Raw genomic sequence first — 21,546 nt, 5'->3', positions numbered from 1 at the left:
CCAGGTCAGTCCAAAGGGTTCACTTTTTCTTGCAACTGTCAGGGTTCTTACACCTTTTCAAAAGTCAAATTCAAGCACTTTTCAAGCATTTTCAAGGTGCATTTTCCAGCTTTTCAAGCATCTTACAGCTGTTGTAAATTACATATTTATATACACATACTCAAATGATTATTTCCCTACCTCACATTAAATCAGATGTGTGTTTCGTGATAGCATTCTACACGAGGATGAAAAATTAAAGAAAATAAAACTAAGTTTAATATTTCAAAATTAGTGACCTGTACATAGACTAGGCCTCCCATATAACCTGTCTGAGCCAATATAAAACAATCAGCCAAATAACTTTTCAATAAATTATTGATTAATTGTTGGTAGTGAACGCAAGTCAGAGGTACATGGTGTACTTCTACTCCTCTACAGTTCAGAGGTACATGGTGTACTTCTACTGCACAACAGTTCAGAGGTACATGGTGTACTTCTACTCCACTACAGTTCAGAGGTACATGGTGTACTTTCCTCCACTACATGTATTTAATCCCTTTAGTTACTTCACAGATGAATGATGTGAAATCTAATCAAGTGTTGAATCAGACTTTAGTTCCACCTGGAGTAAATCCACCAGCTACCCTGCAGTCTACAAAGTCATTCAGACTAGCTGCACCTTCACCAGCTCTGAGAACACTTTCATGATCAATCATTATAAAACATATCATATATATTATTCTGAAATGGACCAATCTGCACAACGACTACTTTTACTGTCTTTCACTATATTTAGATGAGAATACTTTTCTATTTTCACTTGAGGAACATTTTGAATGCAGGACTTTTACTGTAACAGAGTATTCCTACACTCTGGTACTTCTACTTTTACTAAGTACAAGATCTGAGTACTTCTACTTTTACTCAAGTACAAGATCTGAGTACTTCTACTTTTACTCAAGTACAAATCTGAGTACTTCTACTTTTACTCAAGTACAAGATCTGAGTACTTCTACTTTTACACAAGTACAAGGTCTGAGTACTTCTACTTTTACTCAAGTACAAGACCTGAGTACTTCTACTTTTACTCAAGTACAAGATCTGAGTACTTCTACTTTTACTCAAGTACACAATCTGAGTACTTCTACTTTTACTCAAGTACAAGATCTGAGTACTTCTACTTTTACTAAGTACAATATCTGAGTACTTATAATTTCACTACAAGATCTGAGTACTTCTACTTTTACTCAAACAATATCTGAGTACTTCTACTTTTACTCAAGTATAAGATCTGAGTACTTCTACTTTTACTCAAACAATATCTGAGTACTTCTACTTTTACTCAAGTACAACATCTGAGTACTTATCCACCTCTGGTAGTGTATTAGCCTGAATTGTAGCCACAAAATCACGCAGAGCTGCATACAAATAGACTCACAATGGTAACAAGTGGAAAATAATATGTACAAATGTGTACAATGATTTTAGGTAATGTTGACTACTCAAGACTCCTGACTTATACATCTCCAAAGGAAGACTGTGTTCATTCTACAATTACATGGGATTAAAGCAAAATGTAGTTTTAATTGTATAATACTTCAATTTTATATAAAAGACAGTTTGTTTTCATGTTTTCAAATAAACAAAGTCTTGGCTTTCAGAATATTAAACTTGTTTCGGCAAATTCAGATGATAAATACAACTTTGAAGCTTCGGCATAATTACAAGCAGAGAACGGACTAATGTAACGTCACAGCAAGCATAGCAACAGCCGGTGTTTCTTGTGAGTGTTTCCCCGGACACAAACGCAAAAATACACAAACACACTCGCGAGCTTCCCCGAGACCAGTAATACAAACGAAAATGTGTCTTCGGGTCAATGTGACTGATTTCGATAGAGCAAGTCACATTTGGTTTAGGCACGAAACATACAGTAGAAATACATTGCTTTCAAAATCGCTCTGTGTCGAATCAATAGATTATATTTCGTGACTATAACACGAAATGCCGTGAGTGCTTCATCCTCTGAACACCACAGGATGGCGACTGTAACGCACATAACATAGGTACGCTCCTCTGAAATGATTGTCCCCTGCAATTATTATTATCCCTCATCGAGTTCGCTATTCAGCTCGCTAACGTTAGCTTAAACAAACGTAACATGCAACGTTAGCCTAATCTAAAATGCTCTACTACGGCGTACCTTTCATGTGGCTCGTCAGCGCAGACTCTCGCATCGTTATTTTTGGGTTTGACCCTCGTCTTGACCCTCGTCTTAGCCATGGCTTGTATTTGTCTTCTGCTAGCCAACGCTCGTTGAAACGGCAACCTCCTGGCACACAGTCATCTATCTCTCATCAGAATGCCCAGGTCACACGTAACACAAACACTTGCAGGTCGCGCGCATAGCGCGGGAAGGCCGCAGCGGAGATGTTTTATGTAGAAGAGAAGCAATTCTTTTTCTTTTAATCTAAAAAGCGAACTATTCAGTCAGACAGCAATTTTTTGTAAAAGTAAAGCATTTACATTTTCAAGCACTTTATCTCAATTTCAAGCACCATTCCCAAAATTCAAGCACTTTCCCAACCTTGAAAACACCACGTCAAATTTCAAGCATTTTCAAGGATTTCAAGCACCCGTACGAACCCTGAACTGTACACACAATCAACAGACACATTTATACATATGCACACATTAAGACAAGCACAACAATCAATATAATAACAGTCACTTCAATATCTTTGAGAAATGTACACGAGTGCAAGACTGTCCATAGCAGCGAAAAAGTGGATCTCACCTTGCCCTCCATGATGGCCACCACATCAGGGAGACCCTTTGTCACTTTGGCCCGATCTGAAACAACACAAACAACAATAACTCCCCGCTGATATCCACTGTTCAGTCTTTTCACCTTTATTGTGGAAAGAGGATCTCAGCGTTAACTCATAACCTGGGACTCACTTTTCTCAGCCACGGCCGCTTGCCTGAAGGATGAAAAGACAGATCAATACGACAAGGCACAGTGCGGGGAAATAACAGTCTGTGCTGAGATTCTTTCAGTGTTTCCAACTAATAGTGTGTTACCTCTCACTGCTCTCTGTTAGTGTCACAGCAAACCATGCTAGGTGCACCAACTACTGCACTTACTTCAACCTCTGGTGCTCCAGCAAGGCCTCAGCAAACACTGTTGGAATAAATAAGAATCAACATCTCCTCTGAAATCTTCTCCATATGTGTGCTTTACATCCTTCACACTGCACCCACTTTGTCCAGATAGGTCAAGATATCGTTTGTGTGTCTCTTTGCCGTCAAACATCTCCAACGTGTATTTCCCTTTATCATTCTCTGTCGGGTTACAGATTTCAATCCAGACTTCCTGCACGCTGCTGCCAGGCTTTGTCCTGGCATCCTGGGCAATCCTCTTCTCTCTACAGGGAAGAAAGCAAATACATGTTTTGTTATCAACATACTGCTTTCTTTATCCGGTGACATTAATTCTTCCTGCAACATCATAGTTCAGTAAGAGTAGAGTAAACGGATGCAGCTGCATAAACTCAGAAAGCTTATTATTTTAAATTGAACATTTAGATATGGGGACATGGATTCATTGCAAACTCATTTTACGAAGGATAAAAGAAAATGTGTCATGCATTATAATAAGCAGATTTTCTTCAATTGTTTCACTCGTTGCAGATCTTGAAATCTGCCAGCAGGTGGTGGTATAAGCCTGGCAAAAGAAACACAGTAGCTTCTGCGAATAATTGCAATACTACCGATGTGATCTTTCTCTTTGATGAAATGTTTGTCATAGCAGCTATACACACTTTTATGTCCCTAAAGAAAGTGGATCACATCACTCCTTTTCTGAAGTCTTTACACTGTCTGGCTTCCTGTGTGGCAAAGAATAGATTTCAAAATACTGCTGCTGGTTTATAAAGCACTGAATGGTTTAGGCCCAAAATACATTTCTGATCTGCTAAATTATGAACCATCCAGATCTCTCAGGTCTTCAGGGACTGGTCAGCTTTCTGTCCCCAGAGTCAGAACTAAACATGGTAAAGCAGCGTTCAGTTATTATGCTCCAAATATCTGGAACAAACTCCCAGAAACCTGCAGGTCCGCTGCAACTCTGACTACTTTTAAATCCAGGCTGAAGACTTTTCTTTTTGTCGCTGCTTTTAATTGATATATTCATATCTTAGACTGCACTGTAACTTTTATCCATGTACTTTTTCTTTTAATGTTTATTTTATTATCTTTTCTTTTTAATGACTGATTTTAAATGCCATTTTCTGAATGTCTTTCTTTGTTGTAAAGCACTTTGAATTGCCTTGTGTTGAAAAGTGCTATATAAATAAACTTGCCTTGCCTTGCCTAAAGATCCGTCCAGTTGAACAGCTTTATCTCTTTCTCTTTAATAAATATCTCTCATCCAGTTTTATCCAAAATTAAGTCTGATATTTTGGATAAAAAAACGTAAAATGTACTGTGAGTTTTAACTAGTATGTTTGGCTGCCAGAATGATGCACTGTGTTTTTGATTATGACAGATAGGTAGGATGAAGCAGGTGTTTAAATGTCCAGATGAGCCCCAAGCTGCCACATAACAACATTTGCAGGCAGACATAATGATCCACTTCTTATTCACAGATTATTTTGGAGATCCTGAACTTTTAAAGCTGTCAGCAGTTGAACTTTGATAAGGATTTTAGAGGCTGAACTTCAGTAAAGGTGCTCCAGACGTTGCCATCATGAAGAGAAATATCAGGGTACATTTATATACCTCTATTTGGTATTTGAGTGTGTGTATGTGCAGTCAAGCCAGTGTGTGTGGATCTGATCTGAAACTGTGTTTGTGTTGTTGGCACACACACTGGTTAGGCATAGAGCGCCTCAATATTGTGTACATTTCCTGTCTTTAGGGGCACAGCATTGCAATGCTGTGCCCTCCAGTAAACAATGTGCCTACACTGCATGATACTAAAGCAAAAACAAGCTTTTTTTCCCATTTGATTCCCTGTGCAGGTGCTGGTGTTCCTACACATAACGATTCTCAACATTGCTATTCCGGTCTTACTTAAAGTTTGTCAGAATTTAATTTGGAAACTTCCTCCTCGGTAGCAGATGCACATGGGGTGTCAGGTCAGAGAGGTGCTCTGCATGTGGACTCACTTGAGGTGCCAGCTGGTCTTCATGTAGCTTATATAGTATTTGAGTGAGCAGTAGAGCTTGAAACCTAAAGCAGTGCTCTGAATCTTCAGAGGGCTGGCAGACAATGCTGCAGAGACGGAGAGACAAGGCAGAGTTACTTAGCATACATTTCAGTTTCCTTGGTAATTTAAAGAAATATGTCACCCAACAATTATCATTTTCATATCAATGACCCACTCTTTGTCAATTTCTCACATTGAATTCTTGAAAAACTGAATAATCCAAGTCATATTTTTACTACTTCCCAAACAGACATATTTGCTTTCTATTTAAAACATTATCATGGACTAGTAACACACGTGCACAAGCATGAGACTATTGGTAAGAATGGAGAAACCAGCTCGAGTGCGCTAGAATTTGAAAGTACGCAGCCGAAAAAATCTGCCCCTTCCTTCAGACTTCCTTACAGAGCCCCTCCTCCAACACACACGAACGTGCACATGACCAATGAGGGCACGAGATAAGTTTGTGCACAGATGGAAGGCTGACAGGCAGGTCGGCCATCCAGTTATTTTAGCCGGGCCGGCTCAGACGATTGGTCGTGCTTTTTACAGTACTACGGCTTCCACAGATGAATTTTTGGATGTATTTATTGTCAAAGCATTTAATATATTCATTGCTATCGGGATGTTAAGAGCATTCCATGGAATATAACAAAAAGTGTTTCTGAAGTGAATTACCTACCCCACCTTTAAGCAAGTGTTTCAGAAAGCAACATTTTCTTAAATATCGAAAAAAGCAGTGAGCAACAACTGGATGACTTGGATGCATGCGAGCAAAATACAAATACAAATGTTTCCTTCAATCATTCAAGGTAATACGGCTGATTTATTGATGAAGAAATTATTATTTTTTCATTTGAATTCATTAATATTCAGGAACAGCACAAATGCACCACAGGTCATTAACATGGCTTTCTGTCGTATTATCCCCATGCCAACACAGAACACCTGCTGTAAAAACAACAAGTCTCCGGTACATTTCACAAAGGTATGGCTTCCACCTGGGAATCACTCACCGCACTGTTTGCTCAGCTGCTGGAGAAGCTGGTCATACTCTGTAAATAAAAATACAAATTAAGCGGAGATTAGAGGTAGGTAGCTGAATACTAAGGACGAGGTAAAAGAGGCACTTTAATCGCCTCACTTTCATAATGAATGGACCGTTTGTGCCAATTTGTGCCACACAGGAATACATTCTATTTTCTGGGGACAAGGTCACGTCTCACCGTCATCCAGTAACTCTAAGGTGCTGACATCCTCTCCTCTCCCATCTGTCACCACCGCTCTGTAGGAACCTGCCTCTTTCTTTGTAACCTGAGGAATGACCAAGCATTGTTTTAAAATTTAAAATATTCATAGCTTCTCAAATGAAATATTGATACCTCTGGAGAAAACCTTCAATTCATATTTATATTCAACCAAATACACACTAAATAATAGCGAATAAGACAAAAAAGTGTAAACATCAACGGTGTGTTAATCTTATTTCTCTCACTGCACCAGCTACAAATTATTAATGTTGACTCACATTTCCCTGAGCTCTAAACTTCCCACATATTTCCGTCGGAAAACAAAGCATAATCAGTTTAGGTACCTGTGGGATGGTGAGAGTGCTGACTCCTGATGACTGGTCGTACACGACTTGCGTCACCGCCACGCCTTCTTTAAACCACTTCACTGACGTGTCCTTGTGTGTATTGGTCACCTGTGTATGGAGGAAAAAACATACCTGAATAAAAAATGATCTTAAACTGATTATAATGTACGTATAAAATCTACATTACGAATGCAAACCAGTGTTATAATAGTTGCTGTTATTACTGGTTTATCATACATTGTGTAACAGAATTTAAAAGGAAACTTTTTTCTATTTGACAAATGTGCTTATTTGCTTTTCTGTGCAAAAGCTTGATGAAAAGACACCACTCGTTATTCTGACCATGCAATATGTAGCTTGAATCCACAAGCCATTAGCCTAGCTTAGCATAACGACTGGAAACAGGGTAAATTACAAAGGTAATATCCTAACCTATCAGGCTCTCCTCTCCTCTTTCTCTGCTTCGATCTCTCAGCGAAAAAGCACTTTCTTTCAAGATAAGATCCAATCTTCCTATTCCAATCCCAAAAAACTATTTTCCATCTTCTCCACCCTCTTGGACCCTCCCAAAGCCCCTTCCCCTCCTCACTTCTGTCAAGCGACTTTGTTAACCACTTTGAAAAAAAGGTTGATGATATTCGCTCTTCTTTTTCTGACTCACCTCTACTCACCACTGGGTCACCAGACCCTCCTTCCACCCGCACACTAACCTCCTTTCCCCTCTCTCTCCAAGTGAGGTTCTTACCCTCATTACCTCTACCCGCCCTACCACCTGTCCTCTGGACCCTATCCCTTCAAAGCTCCTTCAGACTATCGCTCCTGATATTCTACCGTTTCTCACCCATTTCATCAACACTTCTCTAACTTCTGGTCACTTTCCAAACAGTCTCAAGGAGGCAAGAGTAAACCCTCTCCTAAAGAAACCCACTCTCAACCCGTCCGATGTTATAAACTACAAGCCTGTCTCTCTCCTCCCGTTCCTGTCTAAAACACTTGAACGCGCTGTCTTTAAACAACTCTCCTGTTATCTCCATCAGAACAACCTTCTGGATCCGCACCAGTCTGGTTTCAAGGCAGGTCACTCCACAGAAACTGCTCTCATTGCTGTCACTGAGGAACTGCACACTGCTAAAGCAGCCTCCCTCTCCTCTGTCATCATCCTGTTGGACCTGTCTGCTGCATTCAACACGGTGAACCATCAGATCCTCCTTCACTCTCCAAGAACTTGGAGTTTTAGGCTCTGCACTTTTCCTCCTCACCTCATACCTCACAGACCGTAGCTAATGGGTAACTTGGAGAGGGTCCGAGTCCAACCCTTGTCTATTAACTACAGGGGTCCCTCAGGGCTCTGTTCTTGGTCCCCTCCTCTTCTCCTTGTACACAAACTCGCTCAGATCTGTCATTAGCCCGCATGGTTTTTCATACCACTGCTACGCTGACGACACCCAATTAATTCTGTCCTTTCCCCGCTCAGAGACCCAGGTCGTCACACGCATCTCTGCTTGTTTAGCTGACATCTCTCAGTGGATGTCTGATCATCACCTCAAGCTAAACCTTGACAAGACTGAACTGCTTTTCCTTCCGGGAAAAGATTGGCCCTCTCTTGACCTAACAATCAACATCGGCACCTCTGTTGTTTCCCCGACTCAGACTGCAAGGAATCTGGGTGTGACCCTAGATAACAACCTGTCCTTCACTGCAAACATAGCTGCTACAACCCGCTGCTGCAGATACACGCTTTGAAACATCAGGAGGATGCGTCCCCAGCTGACCCAGAAAGCAACGCAGGTTCTGGTCCAGGCTCTCGTCATCTCACGCCTAGACTACTGCAACTCCCTCCTGGCTGGTCTACCTGCATGTGCCATCCGACCTCTGCAGCTCATCCAGAATGCAGCGGCTCGTCTGGTCTTCAACCTTCCTAAATTCTCCCACACCACTCCGCTCCTCCGCTCCCTCCACTGGCTTCCGGTAACTGCTAGAATCCACTTCAAGACAATGGTACTTGCGTACCATGCTGCGAATGGATCTGGCCCTTCCTATATCCAGGACATGGTTAAACAGTACACCCCAGCACGTGCACTCCGCTCTGCATCAACCAAACGGCTCGCTGCACCCTCGCTGCGAAGGGGACCCAAGTTCCCATCAGCAAAAACACGTGGGTTTGCTATCCTGGCTCCAAAATGGTAGAATGAGCTCCCCATTGACATCAGGACAGCAGATAGCTTACACACCTTCCAGCGCAGACTGAAAACTCATCTCTTTCGACTCCACTTCGAGCAATAGAACTATTAACAAAGCACTTATATACTAATAAAGGACTGGCCAGTTGAGTTGCACTTGAAATGCTTTGCTCTATGAAACCTTATGTACTTATATGATTCTGTTTTCTTCAAGTTTGTATTTTGTTGGTCGAACGCACTTATTGTAAGTCGCTTTGGATAAAAGCGTCAGCAAAATGCAATGTAATGTAATAAAACCTGTTGGTCTAAAGTCCACTAGTTAATATGTTATATCTTGTTTGTTTACTGGTGCAGAAACAACTTCACGAAGTCCCCGAACTATTCATTTATCTATTATTACAAGTAGAACATTAACTTGCCTCTGAATGATGTACTGTATCAACTGTTCCAGGCTCTTAATATGATGTTAGGCTAGTTTGCATACGGAAATTAGCACATTTATTCTTGAAAAAAGTACCTTGCACTTTATAACCAGTTCACAATCCCCATTTACACTCCACGACAAGTCTTCCTCGAAATACGGTCCTTGGGAATACAGAAGACATGATCAACCATCTAGAAACAGTGGCCGACAGACAGACCATCATTTATTCAGAGCAACCGATGAATCACACTTGCATCATAATACATCAATTATGGCTGTGTGGTACACAAGAGTACTGACAGGGAGAAGCTGCCTGCAATAAGAGAGGGACAATTTATATTAACATGAAATAAATAAACACGTCCCTCTATAAAATATGTTTTGCATCATGTTAGTCTGCAGGTGAGAGACAAACTGTCTTTTATGTGGACTTTGAATATTTGACATGGTGTGAGACGGAGTGTTTGCACAAGCGGGCACTGGGACATTGGCCTATATACACAAAAGAGTGGTAAACCTCTCCTTATCACATCTCAGAGCACAGGTCATGAAAACACAGAGTTCAGTGTTACAGAAAGCTTCCTGTCTTTCTTGTTGTTCTATTTATGTTTTTATGTTTCATGTGGAACTTCTTGAGCAGGTCTCCCTTGAAAAAGAGATCAATGATCTCAATGGGATTTATCTGTATAAATAAAGGTTTGAAATTAAATGAAATATGCAACAGATGTCTGTTTATATTTTAGATCAAAAAGCCATTGCAACTAGTAGAGGTGATTCTATTTATCACAGTGTGTTACTGAAGTTTGGAGGGTTCTTACCAGACTTTCTCTTATGGTCACGCCGGTTTTTCTGAACCAGGGCCAGCGTCTCCCGAAACTCTGACAGAGACACAAACAATATCAGACAGCGTTCACACAGTAGATTCACACAGTTCATATGGGGAGAACCAATGATAACTTGTTGCTCCAAAAAGGCTCTTATTTCCAAAATAACCTCAACATATAATACTGAATTCATTCAAATTCATATTATCTTAGCTTTTTGTGTATTTGGTCTCTATTTTGGCAAATTGATTGCACTAAAAAAAAGTGAGGGGAGGCAGAGTCTGTATCCATAACTTTAGAAAAGTGAACATTTATTATCCGGTGGATTATTTACATTATATTATCATATGTGTATCATTAACATGAAATTAATACATTTATTTTCCAAACATCAAGGCTATCGTCAAAATCATGAGAGTTACTCACCATTGTGTTATTTTGTTTAGTGACTGATGGTGATTTAACAGACATTTATTTAAATGACACTCTTCCAGATGATTCTGGTATTAAACAAAAACCAATATGACGCTTATTGGCGCTGGACTCACTTTCATCCACAAAGACCAAAGTGAACTGGTTCTTGGCGCGGCCGTCCTTCAGCTGCGCCGTGTACGAGCCCTCGTCCTCCGCAGAGAGCTGCTCGAACAGAACCTCCACCAGACCGCTGGCCCTGTCGAAGGTGATCTTACGTTGCTGCGGAAGAGAGAAGAAGTTCACAGAGTAGATCAAATATTAAAGGTTCCCTATTATACTGTTTTTCATCAACATATTATAGGTGTCAGATATATACAAAACATGCCTCTGAAGTGTTTGGTTCCAAATACCGAACAGATCATGCGTGGAAGCATCCCATAATCTCCTCTGTTTCAGCCCTGTTTGAAAAGTGCTGATTCTCTGTCTGTTACTTTAGATGAAAATAAGGAGCCCCTCCCCACGCCCCTCTGATACCTCATTCACACCAACGGTGTTTCAGGGCTGGTTCAGAGCTAGAGCTTGAAAAGCACCGGGTTTTCCTATTCACACCGCAGCGGAGCAGTCTCTTAGCTCCGGAATCCGGTTCATTTCGAGCATCAAAAAATTGTCCGACCAGAGCAAAAGCACCGCATACGTCACGCTTACGTCGAGGCGGGGGCAGGGGCGGGATCAACTCCTGAACAACAACAAGAAGCCCGTGTTTTATCCAGCTTGTACACAACGATGGAGAAACTTAACAAGCAGCAGTGGTCCACTGAAGAGACCAGCTACCTACTGGGAATCTGGTCTTCCGAAGAGGTACAGAGGAAGCTGGAGCACAATCGGCCATTGTTGTTGTTGTTGTTGTTGTAGGTGTCAGCTGTGAGGGGTTTCCGCGCGGTTTGGCTTTATGAAGCAGGCACGCAAACGGTTACGTCATGACGCAAACGATGACGCAATGACGCAGCACCAGTCGGACTCTGGGCGGTGTGAAAAGAGCCGGAGCTAAACCGAAGTACCGGTTCTGAACCTGAAAAGCTCTAGCACGGAGCTTGAACCGGAGTTGCGTTAGTGTGAATGAGGTATGAGAGATATTTGGTTAAAAAGAACACAATGGTGCTCTAGGTGGAGATTCAGGTGATAAGGTGGGGGGGGGGGGTTACCTTGGTTGCTGATTGGCTAATGGTTACACAAGCCTAAAAAATAATCGTTATGACATCATAAAGTGGCCAAAATCTGATCAGCTCATTTTCAGACAGGTTTTTATATAAATGGATCAGGACAAAAAGTGAGCGAATCTTTTTTCCTGACACTTTCAGAACACAAATGCTTAAAGTATTTTTTGCACAATAGGTGACCTTTAACATTCCTAACACACACACACAGACACACAAACAAACAGGAAGCAGCTTTTAAGCATATTTGTATGACTTTTATATTCATCAAGAGAAGTGCGTGTCCTGAATGTTGATAAGCTGGATGTGATTTGTGATGTACGGCAAGCGGAGGGCCCTAATCGGCTAAATGGCTTTTTGAATTTGCAAACCTCAGCTGTGCTCATTTAGAAATAACATGTAATCAGTACTGTTCAGACGGAGCTCTGATATGGAGAAATAATGGAATAAATAAAAACCAAATTGAAGCCTCTGGATATAAAACATTCGCACAAACAAACAGTCGCAAACACAGACACACACATTTTTCTGACAGAGTTGTGGCTCCACTGTAAATATACTGTGCTGTGTTTGCTCTCCTCTCTGTGGACACACCAGTGCACGGTTCAATAACCTTGAAAGCATTGAAGATTATTTTTGACTTTGGGTCATAACGCATGCAAATGCTGGAGAGGTCTGTTGATGACTTGATGATTATATAGTTTTATTTTCAGTCATCTCGGTTCAGATCGCCCTTTAAATCGGCAGGTGAAATCACTGTCTCCATATCCGCCCTTGCTGCAGCTGCACTCCATTATGTTGTCATTGGGTGAGAGTGTTTGTGAAATAGCTTTTTGTTTTGGTTGCAAATAGCTAAAGCTTTTATGAGGATGTTTATGAAAGCAAATGAATTTAGAGGTCATTGTTGAAATATGTGAAACACATATTAGTGTAAGTATGCAAACAGATCGACTTGAAAAAGAAGCAAAAGAAATACAATAAAAGTTTGTGTGTTATCATTACAATATGTCTTAATACATTTCACAGATCATTCCTTATATTTCTACAGTTGCTACAGTGATAGAGAATCAATATAATATAATATTAGATAATGGAATACAGTTTACTACTGAAATAAGAAAGCTGTCCACCTTTGCATTTTGGGCATCAAACCAAAACGGACACTTGCACCAGATGTTGCTCCTTCTCCACATTAAGCTCAGTTGCTCCTCAAGTCTCACAGACTTTGTTTATTAGCTCAGTCTCGAGACCTTTGTGCTGCCGTGCACACCTGCTCTTCATCCTCGTTGGCAGCCTCTATTAGCTGCCTTCCTGGAAGTTTATCACAACACTAATTGCTGTTTTTGATTCATAGTGACTTGTCATAATCGCAGCTGCATGCATGTGCACACTAATTTCATGTATCCTGGTAAAGTTGCAGAACATCTGTGATTTAAATGCTTTCCACACTAAATAGACAGACTTTAGAGCTGCCCATTAAATAGCTGACTGGATATTTTATTACATATTTAAACCTTCAAAAAGGGAAGATTTTCAGACTGAATTTCATTTTATTACGGTGGAGGGAGCACTGGGATTCAAATAGCTGTCATTTATAAAAGGTAGTTTAGTCCAAAAGATCACAACTAAAGAAACTCGAGGGGTTGTACAGTAAGATGCTTAATCATTAAGTAAAAAGGAACAAATTAGTTATGTGACACCAAATATATCTCTGTGTTTATTTTTTGGGGACATCTTTGTTTTTGTTTTTACATATGTTGGAGAGTTGGAACTCTTTGAGCCTGAAAGATTTATGTTAATACAACCATCTGAGAAGATTACCAGAACATGTCAAGTTTCTGGAACTGCTAACAACTCACAGTCATGGGAAATGTAAGAACCAGTGTTTAACGCCACGTAACTCCCTTTAACTTAACCTTAAGTATCTCGCAAACTTTAACCCTTTTGCAGTGGTGACATGATTTGCTTAAGTCATGGTTTAGCAAGGCAGGATGGGCCTCACATACATCTTGTCCAATCGTTTTAAATATCAATCATCAAACGACTGGTAAAGGATTCTGCCATTTTATCATTGAAGTAAAGAAACACTAGAATATAAGCATAACTGTGTCTTTATCCCAAAATACTTTAAAGTACGATTTGTTTTAAAGAACTGTGGATGTCAAATCTCAATCCTGACGAGGTTAGATTCATGCTCATACTTCCAGTATTGCAGGAACACCAACACAGCGTTTCCTACCGGAGAGCTGCTGATTTCTTTGTCGTTGAAGATGAGACGCAGCTCAGCCTCATCACTCAGGCTCTCAGTCTGAAGCCAGAGACGAACTTCACCTTTCTCAGAAACCTCCACCTGCCAGCCGGACTTCAGATCTATCACTGTCAGCAAACACAAAACATCACAGGACGTGCTCTAGCTTTGTATGTACACCATGTGTTCGAATTGGCTCTATTTACATGTCAACCTTTACCAAATTCTGAACATTTATCAAGTTTAATGAAGAAAAGGACTCTGATACCAGCTTAAGATCTACCTTTAAAATTAAATATATGTATTTTACACATCAGCGGAACATCATTCTCTGTGAAACAGTGCAATGTCTTTGGTACGTACGTGGATTTCTGACTTGCCAGCTGAGTTCTTTGAGTCTCTCAAGGTCTGCAGAGAATAAAACAGCAGCTGAAGGTTAATTAAATGTTGACAGGAGCTGAACGTAGATTGAGATCGCTACGCTTTGTTAAACCAGTGACCTTGTGGAAGTGGCTGTGAGAGGCATACTTATTTGCTAGAGGGAAAAACTTGATAACCCTTCAAATTAAAAGTCCAATGCTCTTCATGCTGCCACAACTGATGCTGAACTGTTATTGTCGATGTGCCTGAGGAAAAGTTGAGAATTAGACAAGACGGTTTAACCTTCTGCTCTCCTGTAGTTTACCTTCAGCCGTGAAGTCGTAGCTGGACGACAGGTCTGGGTTGTCGCTGGTCTCCACGGTGTAGAGACCCAGATCCTCCTCAGAGGGGTCTGAGAAGGTGAGGACAGACCTGAAATGTTGAGGTATTGTTTAACAAGAAGTCAATAAGCAAGACAGTAGGCAGGCAGGCGTGCTTCCCTAAAACTAAGAAATGGGAAACTTAAAAGAGACAGGCCTTTAGTTGGGGTCACACAGTTTAAAAAAAGTGCTTTACAGAGAAGCTACAATTGATCGGGTCCATTTTGAATCTAAAAACGTAAGGTGTGGACAGTTTTCAGACTAGAGTCACACATTTGATGACTTTGGACAAATATTACTTTATTGCAACTTCACTTGGACTTTAACACCAAAGACTTGAAAACGACACATTTCAGATGTTGTTTTAGGACTCTTTACTCAATGTTTAGGACTTGTGACTTTGTAGTCTTGTCTTGGGACTTGATGCAAAGACTTGAGACATACTGTACTTCTGACATGCAAAACATTATCCCAACTCTGTTTCAAAATATCTACAAAATCCGAAAAAGTCAAGGCATTCATTGTTGCAGTGTAAAAATCATTTCTGACAACTTGAATGAGCCCTTCTAAACATCCTCTATTGTTCTTGCCGACTGCCAAAGATGTTTTGGATTGAAACAAGCAAAGACGTACAGTCCATGCTGCACGTATGCCTTACCCGCACTTCGTGTTTTCTGCCTGAGCTCTTTGGGCATCAATGGGCTCGGTGTAGTTTTTGTTCCACAGAAACTTGCTCTCCTCGTCCGTCCCCTCAGCCTCGTAGCCCAGAAATATGAAACCATCGTCGTCCACTCCAATCTCGATGTGTTTTGCACCTAAAGCATGAAAGGGTGGGTGAATATGGCTGCATTGTGAACAAAATCAGATTCATATTTTGAATATATTTTTGATAAAAAGATTCCAATGGTTGCATTTTGTTTAAAATGATCTATGATGTAAATGTCTCTTTGCTACAGCTCCTCTGGTTAAAACCAATGTTCTCAATGTTCGGATGGACATAGGAAGTTTATAGTTTGACATTTTGGGAAACTTGCTTCCTTGCAAAGAGTTACGTGATTACATTCAAATCACTCTACGTTTGTCCGATACATATAAACAGTGACGTTTTTATATTTACAAAAGTGGTGGGACACAAACAACTTAGATGTGTATATATAAGCTTCAAGGTCACAATATCAATCGATCCAGCAGAGCAATAGCCTATAGGCAAAAGATGACATAAAATGAACTTACCAAAGCGAAGTAGATGGTCAACTTCATTCATTTTCTTTCAGTTTTACTGATTTTAATCGCTGCTCTCTCTCGTCTCGTCACAAACAACTATGTACTATTATCGCGGCACACGTACTTACAGCCAATCAGCTCTCTGAATTATGAGATGACGTTTGGTAGGTATGCAAGCATGCGCAGTGTCGTTTTTACAGTACAGGTTCACTTTGACAGTGAGAGAGAGGGGCTAGATCGGGGCCACAGACTGTGGGCTTGACCCACGTCGCTCAAAACGGCTCAATAGGCACACTGTAGACACCAATTAGAAGAACACAGACTAAAACAGCAATGTACAGACGAATCAGATGATTAAACAGGATCTTAACATATATTTTAAGATGTATTTTTTTTGCATTTATTTGCATTTTTTTTTATTGTTATTTGAATTACTTTCTGCTGACACTAGCTGGGGCTGTGCATGACCAGTCGCCACTGCATATAAAGCTGGAGCCAGAAGTCTTTGGACAGATTCAGTTTCCCTTTGTTTCCAGTCTTTATGCTAAGCTAAGCTAACTGTCTCATCATCCAGTTTCATATTCAACAGACATACATGAGAATGAGTATCTCTCTTCCCACTAAACCCTCTGCTAGAAGGCTAATATGAGTTAACCATATTATATCATTTAAAGGCACTTATCATTCTGTATGTGTATATTGAGGATACTAGAGGTCCCTTAAAGCTTGTCGTAATAAATAACTTCTCCACAGACTGGAGAGTGGCTGCTTTTCCTATTATCATATCCAAGGTCCAGAGTCTCCAACAAGCCTGGCAGGGGGATTTTTTTCAAATAAATATTATAATATTAGTTTTTCTGGAGGCATGTCGGCTGACCTGTGGTGTGAGCTGTGACCGGCTCGGTGGGCAGGGAGGCGGGACCGACTCCAGCCTGATTGACAGCCGCCACACGGAGACGGTAGGTGTGACCCTCCTGCAGACCTGAGACCTGGAAGTCATGAGAAACACATCACATATTTACACACTATTGTCATAAAGTATCTTGGCTATTTCAGCATTTGGACCCACAAATACAGAAGGGAATGAAATACTGGAGCAGGCTGGATTTTTAGAGTTATAACAATAATACAATTGCTCATACAATTATTAAATACACTTAGATCAGAGTTAGATCGGATGAGGGCTGTCACAATATCAGATTAGCAATACAACCTTTTCATGTCAGAAAAATACATAACAATATTTTTACGATTCCTCAAGAAATGAATTGTAATGCCATCTGTCAAAAATCATCTTTAACTTTGTGTAATGGATTATACAAATGTGTGTGTGAGTTGTTAGGGAAGAAACAGAAACAGAGATGATTCAAGAGAGGCTGAATTATTTTTCATAAAATGATCCTATGTGTATTTATATAACATTAAATGATTTTCATTTATACACTAGAGTTATCGTCAATACAGGAATATCTTTACATTCCTGGATCAGATAATAGACACATCCTGATTTAAAAAGTTGTTATCTTTATCTATCATAAAGCTTCACCTGAGGAAGTTCTTACTTTATGTGTTGGTACGGTAGTGGTCTATATTCTTGTAAAATACATTAATTGGAAGAAAACAACAGTGGGGGCTAAATCCCTCTTTCCTCTAGCTTCACTCACCTTGTAATGTGTGTCAGTGATCGGCTTTTCGTTCAGAGTAGTCCAGTTGTCTGATCGGTCGCCCTCGCTGATTTCCAGGAAGTATCCGGTGACGGGACCCTGCCCTTGGTACAGCGGGGCGGCCCACAGGAGCACCAGAGAGCCGGCACTCACCTCCCTGACCTCCGCGTCATAGGGGCAACCTGGACAAGGAGCAGGAGCAAAAATAATCCACAGCAAAAACCCTCGAAAAACACCTCAGCTCAGGCTACCAGAGAAGACATAGCTTCATAGTTTTTGTCGTTTGTTTTATACCACTGTGTTTCCTTTCAATATCGCTGAAAAATAAGTACAAATTGTACTCACACTCTACCTCATTGCCTTTCAATTGAACTTCAAAACATTGCAACTACTTTGCACACTTGCATATTGTAAATTATCCTACAAGGGGCCTATTATGCCTTCTGGGCTTTTCCCTTTCCTATATGTGTTTGTGTATTTAATGGTCTGCTAAGGCTAAAATCCCTGTGTTCCGTCGAGAGGGTGTTTCTCTCCCACACACTCCTCCCGTCTGAAACGCCTCCATTGGACTCCTTTGTTTACTTCTGTTACATAGTGACATCACTATATAACACTCGTGCTTCTATTGGCTAGTGCTCCAACCCATTAAATCACTTTTTGAACATTAAAGAATGTAAACAGTAGAGGCACAAAATACAAATATGAAACCTGAAAATGAGCTTAAGACGGCTCGTTTAAATCTTATTGGTAGTAGGTTAGTCTATTATTCTATATTTTATTTTGGGTATTCTAAAGACCGTCTATAGATTTATATTTCTACTGTGGATGTATTTATTTACTGTTTATTTTTTAACTCATGCAATGCATAGTTAAACTGCTGCAGTTTAAACAAAAAATAATTTTACCAATTTCAGATCGCTAAAGTACATCAAATGTTATCTAACCTTAATGTATCTAATCTGATTTAGTCTAAACCAATATAATATAAAATAATCAATAAAATATAGTCATAAGTGTAACAGGGTCAGGGATGTTTGCAGGAGATCCTAAAGTGTGTCAGCTATAAAACAATAGTATATTCCCTGAGTGACCATATCAGAAACTAACTGAACACTTCTTCTTGGAAAGTCATAACAAATCAGAACTAATAGTAAAGTCCAAACGAGTACAGTCAAATTTCTTAATCTACCCCCACAGACTCCCTGCCGGCACTTGGTAGTTAATTTCCTTAATGATTTTCGGTCACTTTTAAATTATTAATGTCACAGAGGAAAGCCCATTTGCAGAGATTAACGAGCTGCGCTTCAAAAGTGGCATGTATGAGAGAGCCTCCCTTTTCTATATTAATATCACAAGAGGCTGATAGGAGCGGGCCGGAACCTGAAACACCACACACTGCAGGTGAGTCTGTGAGTGTGTGTGTGTGTGTGTGTGTGTGTGTGTGTGTGTGTGTGTGTGTGTGTGTGTGTGTGTGTGTGTGTGTGTGTGTGTGTGTGTGTGTGTGTGTGTGTGTGTGTGTGTGTGTGTGTTAGGGCTGCTCAATTAAATCGTATTGTAATCGCAATTACGATTTTGGCTTGCAACGATTATGAAAACAACATAATTACAACAATTTTTTTGTTTTTCAGTTGAATTATACTTAAAGGTGGGGTAGGTAAGTTTCAGAAACCGGTTCGAGATACACTTTTTGTTATATTCCATGGAATGCTCTTAACATCCCGATAAGAATATCTTAAGTGCTTTGACAACAAATCCATAAAAAAATTTCATCTGTAGAAGCCGTAATACTGTAAAAAGTACAACCAATCCGTTTGGCTAAACGGATTGGATGGCCTACCTGCCTGTCAGCCTTCCATCGGGGCACAAACTTATCTCGTGCCCTCATTGGTCATGTGCGCGTTCGTGTGTGTTGGAGGAGGGGCTCTGTAAGGAAGTGGCAGATTTTCTCCGGTTGTGTATTTTCAAATTCTAGCGATCTCGAGCCGGTTTCTCAAACTTACCTACCCCACCTTTAAAGTTCAGGGTAATCAACTTTTAAAAACATACTGTTCCAATTTTTCTTTTCAATAAATAGATGTTTTGGATAATCGTTTTTAATAATCGTGATATCAATTATTGACCCAAATAATCGAGATTATGATTTTTGCCATAATCGAGCAGCCCTAGTGTGTGTGTGTGTGTGTGTGTGTGTGTGTGTGTGTGTGTGTGTTTGTACAGAATGTGTGTTAATAATAATGCAATGTAATTTCCAATGGGGAAGGAAAACATATTGTTACATGTTTATTTTGTAACTAACAATCTATCGACACATTGTTTTCTGTCTGTTAGTCAAAAATAATGACGGCTTGCTAAACATTTGATTTTTTCCATTCACGTCTTCTTCAGTTTTTACCAACTTTTCTCCTTTATAGATGTTTTTTGCTATATGAGATTCTTAGGGAATGAATACTTGAAAACGCACCTCAACTCTCCAGTTTTTAAAATACTTCTTCAGATACCTTGAAATACCTTCATGTGATCTCTATCTTAATATAGCGATAATATTCTCCTATAAAGAGACTTAAATAGAACATTTATCAATGAAAAGGCAGTAAAGATGCAAATAAAACAATATATATAATTTTCTATCAAGAAAACTCAACATGATTAAATGTTGTTTTATAGCATTAACAATACAACACAGGCTTTACACATTTCTATTTCATATTTTAACATTAATATGGACAATTCAACATATAATTTCATCCACACTAACTAAAGGTGAAATCATTAATGTACTGCTCATGTTTGTTTTTGTTCGCCACCTCTCAGAGCATCAGATAGTGGGATCAGGGTCTTGCTCAAGGGCTCTTCAGTCAAAGCAATATTAAAGGACAAAACATACTCAACAAATAATGAATTCCAGGAACTCACTTTAGCTTCTGTTTCACCTACGGATTGCACTTGAATGCTGACCTCTGTCTCCATTTTGCACTTGAATGGCATAATATGCAAATGGCCTGTTTTTATCTGTTATGTTCGGAGTTGACCATATGCACTTTTAAGGGTGTGATTTTAAATTAAAAATAACAGTTAGTGAGTGTTAATGGCTCGTCCAGTTGATGGATCGTCTTGCCTCCAAGCTGAAGTCAATAAACCTTTAGTTTGTGAACTCACAGCCTTTAGAAAAATCTGCAGGTCAGCATGGTAATGAAAACTCTTAAATACACAATGCTCTGAATTAATCAGTTATCTGGAAACTATTGATTTCTAAAGTTAAAGTCCCCCTTACTCAGAATATCTTATGGTTGCTTCACTTGGGTGTTTGACCTTCACTCTGCAGACAGACATGTTTGTATAACTATTTACTAAAGGAGGAATGTTTCTCTGAGCTAAGACTTTTGTTTAAAACAAGCATTAACAACAATCTTGGTCAAATATGCACCCAGCACGAGAGTGATGTGGAAGACTAAAACCTTCCAATGCACCATGCGCTGAGAATGGATTTGTCAGTGAATCAGGAGTTCTCGTGTGCAGTAATTCAACTCGTAACATTTAAAATATTTGCTTTCTCAAAAACCCTAGATTTATTTAAATGGGGTATAAGGGGTCCATATATGTCCATTTATATATTCTGGAACTATAATGCTATTTTGTTTAAAAACTAATTTCATGATATTACAATACGAATTATTATTCATAGCAGAGTATGTGTTTTAAAACTTTAAAATGTTGTTGTACCTTTATTCGTACTCTGCTTCCCTACAATGCAGATCATATATATCTATTCAGTCATTTCTTAAGTTAAACATGTTCTACTTATTGTATGAACTAACATAAAGTG

At 39.8% G+C, this 21,546-nt stretch overlaps 1 protein-coding gene across 1 annotated transcript in view; it reads right to left on the bottom strand.

The window, feature by feature from the left end:
• Window positions 1–21,546, bottom strand: part of myom3 (myomesin 3) — a 70,717-nt gene that overhangs the window by 2,414 nt on the left and 46,757 nt on the right. The window contains exons 20-36 of the mRNA XM_034103372.1: window positions 17,724–17,905; window positions 16,937–17,048; window positions 15,494–15,650; window positions 14,781–14,887; window positions 14,459–14,503; window positions 14,087–14,223; window positions 10,768–10,912; window positions 10,214–10,273; window positions 9,489–9,556; window positions 6,789–6,899; window positions 6,421–6,508; window positions 6,211–6,249; window positions 5,154–5,259; window positions 3,247–3,410; window positions 3,130–3,166; window positions 2,944–2,966; window positions 2,780–2,835 (exon numbers count right to left, since the gene is read on the bottom strand). Coding sequence (XP_033959263.1) covers window positions 2,780–2,835; window positions 2,944–2,966; window positions 3,130–3,166; window positions 3,247–3,410; window positions 5,154–5,259; window positions 6,211–6,249; window positions 6,421–6,508; window positions 6,789–6,899; window positions 9,489–9,556; window positions 10,214–10,273; window positions 10,768–10,912; window positions 14,087–14,223; window positions 14,459–14,503; window positions 14,781–14,887; window positions 15,494–15,650; window positions 16,937–17,048; window positions 17,724–17,905 — 1,637 coding nt within the window. The remainder of the gene's footprint in view (window positions 1–2,779; window positions 2,836–2,943; window positions 2,967–3,129; window positions 3,167–3,246; window positions 3,411–5,153; window positions 5,260–6,210; window positions 6,250–6,420; window positions 6,509–6,788; window positions 6,900–9,488; window positions 9,557–10,213; window positions 10,274–10,767; window positions 10,913–14,086; window positions 14,224–14,458; window positions 14,504–14,780; window positions 14,888–15,493; window positions 15,651–16,936; window positions 17,049–17,723; window positions 17,906–21,546) is intronic.

Source organism: Pseudochaenichthys georgianus, chromosome 16 (assembly GCF_902827115.2).
Source record: "Pseudochaenichthys georgianus chromosome 16, fPseGeo1.2, whole genome shotgun sequence".
NCBI lineage: Eukaryota > Metazoa > Chordata > Actinopteri > Perciformes > Channichthyidae > Pseudochaenichthys > Pseudochaenichthys georgianus.
Note: the sequence above shows the minus strand (reverse complement) of the source record. Positions and strands in the feature narration are given on the sequence as shown.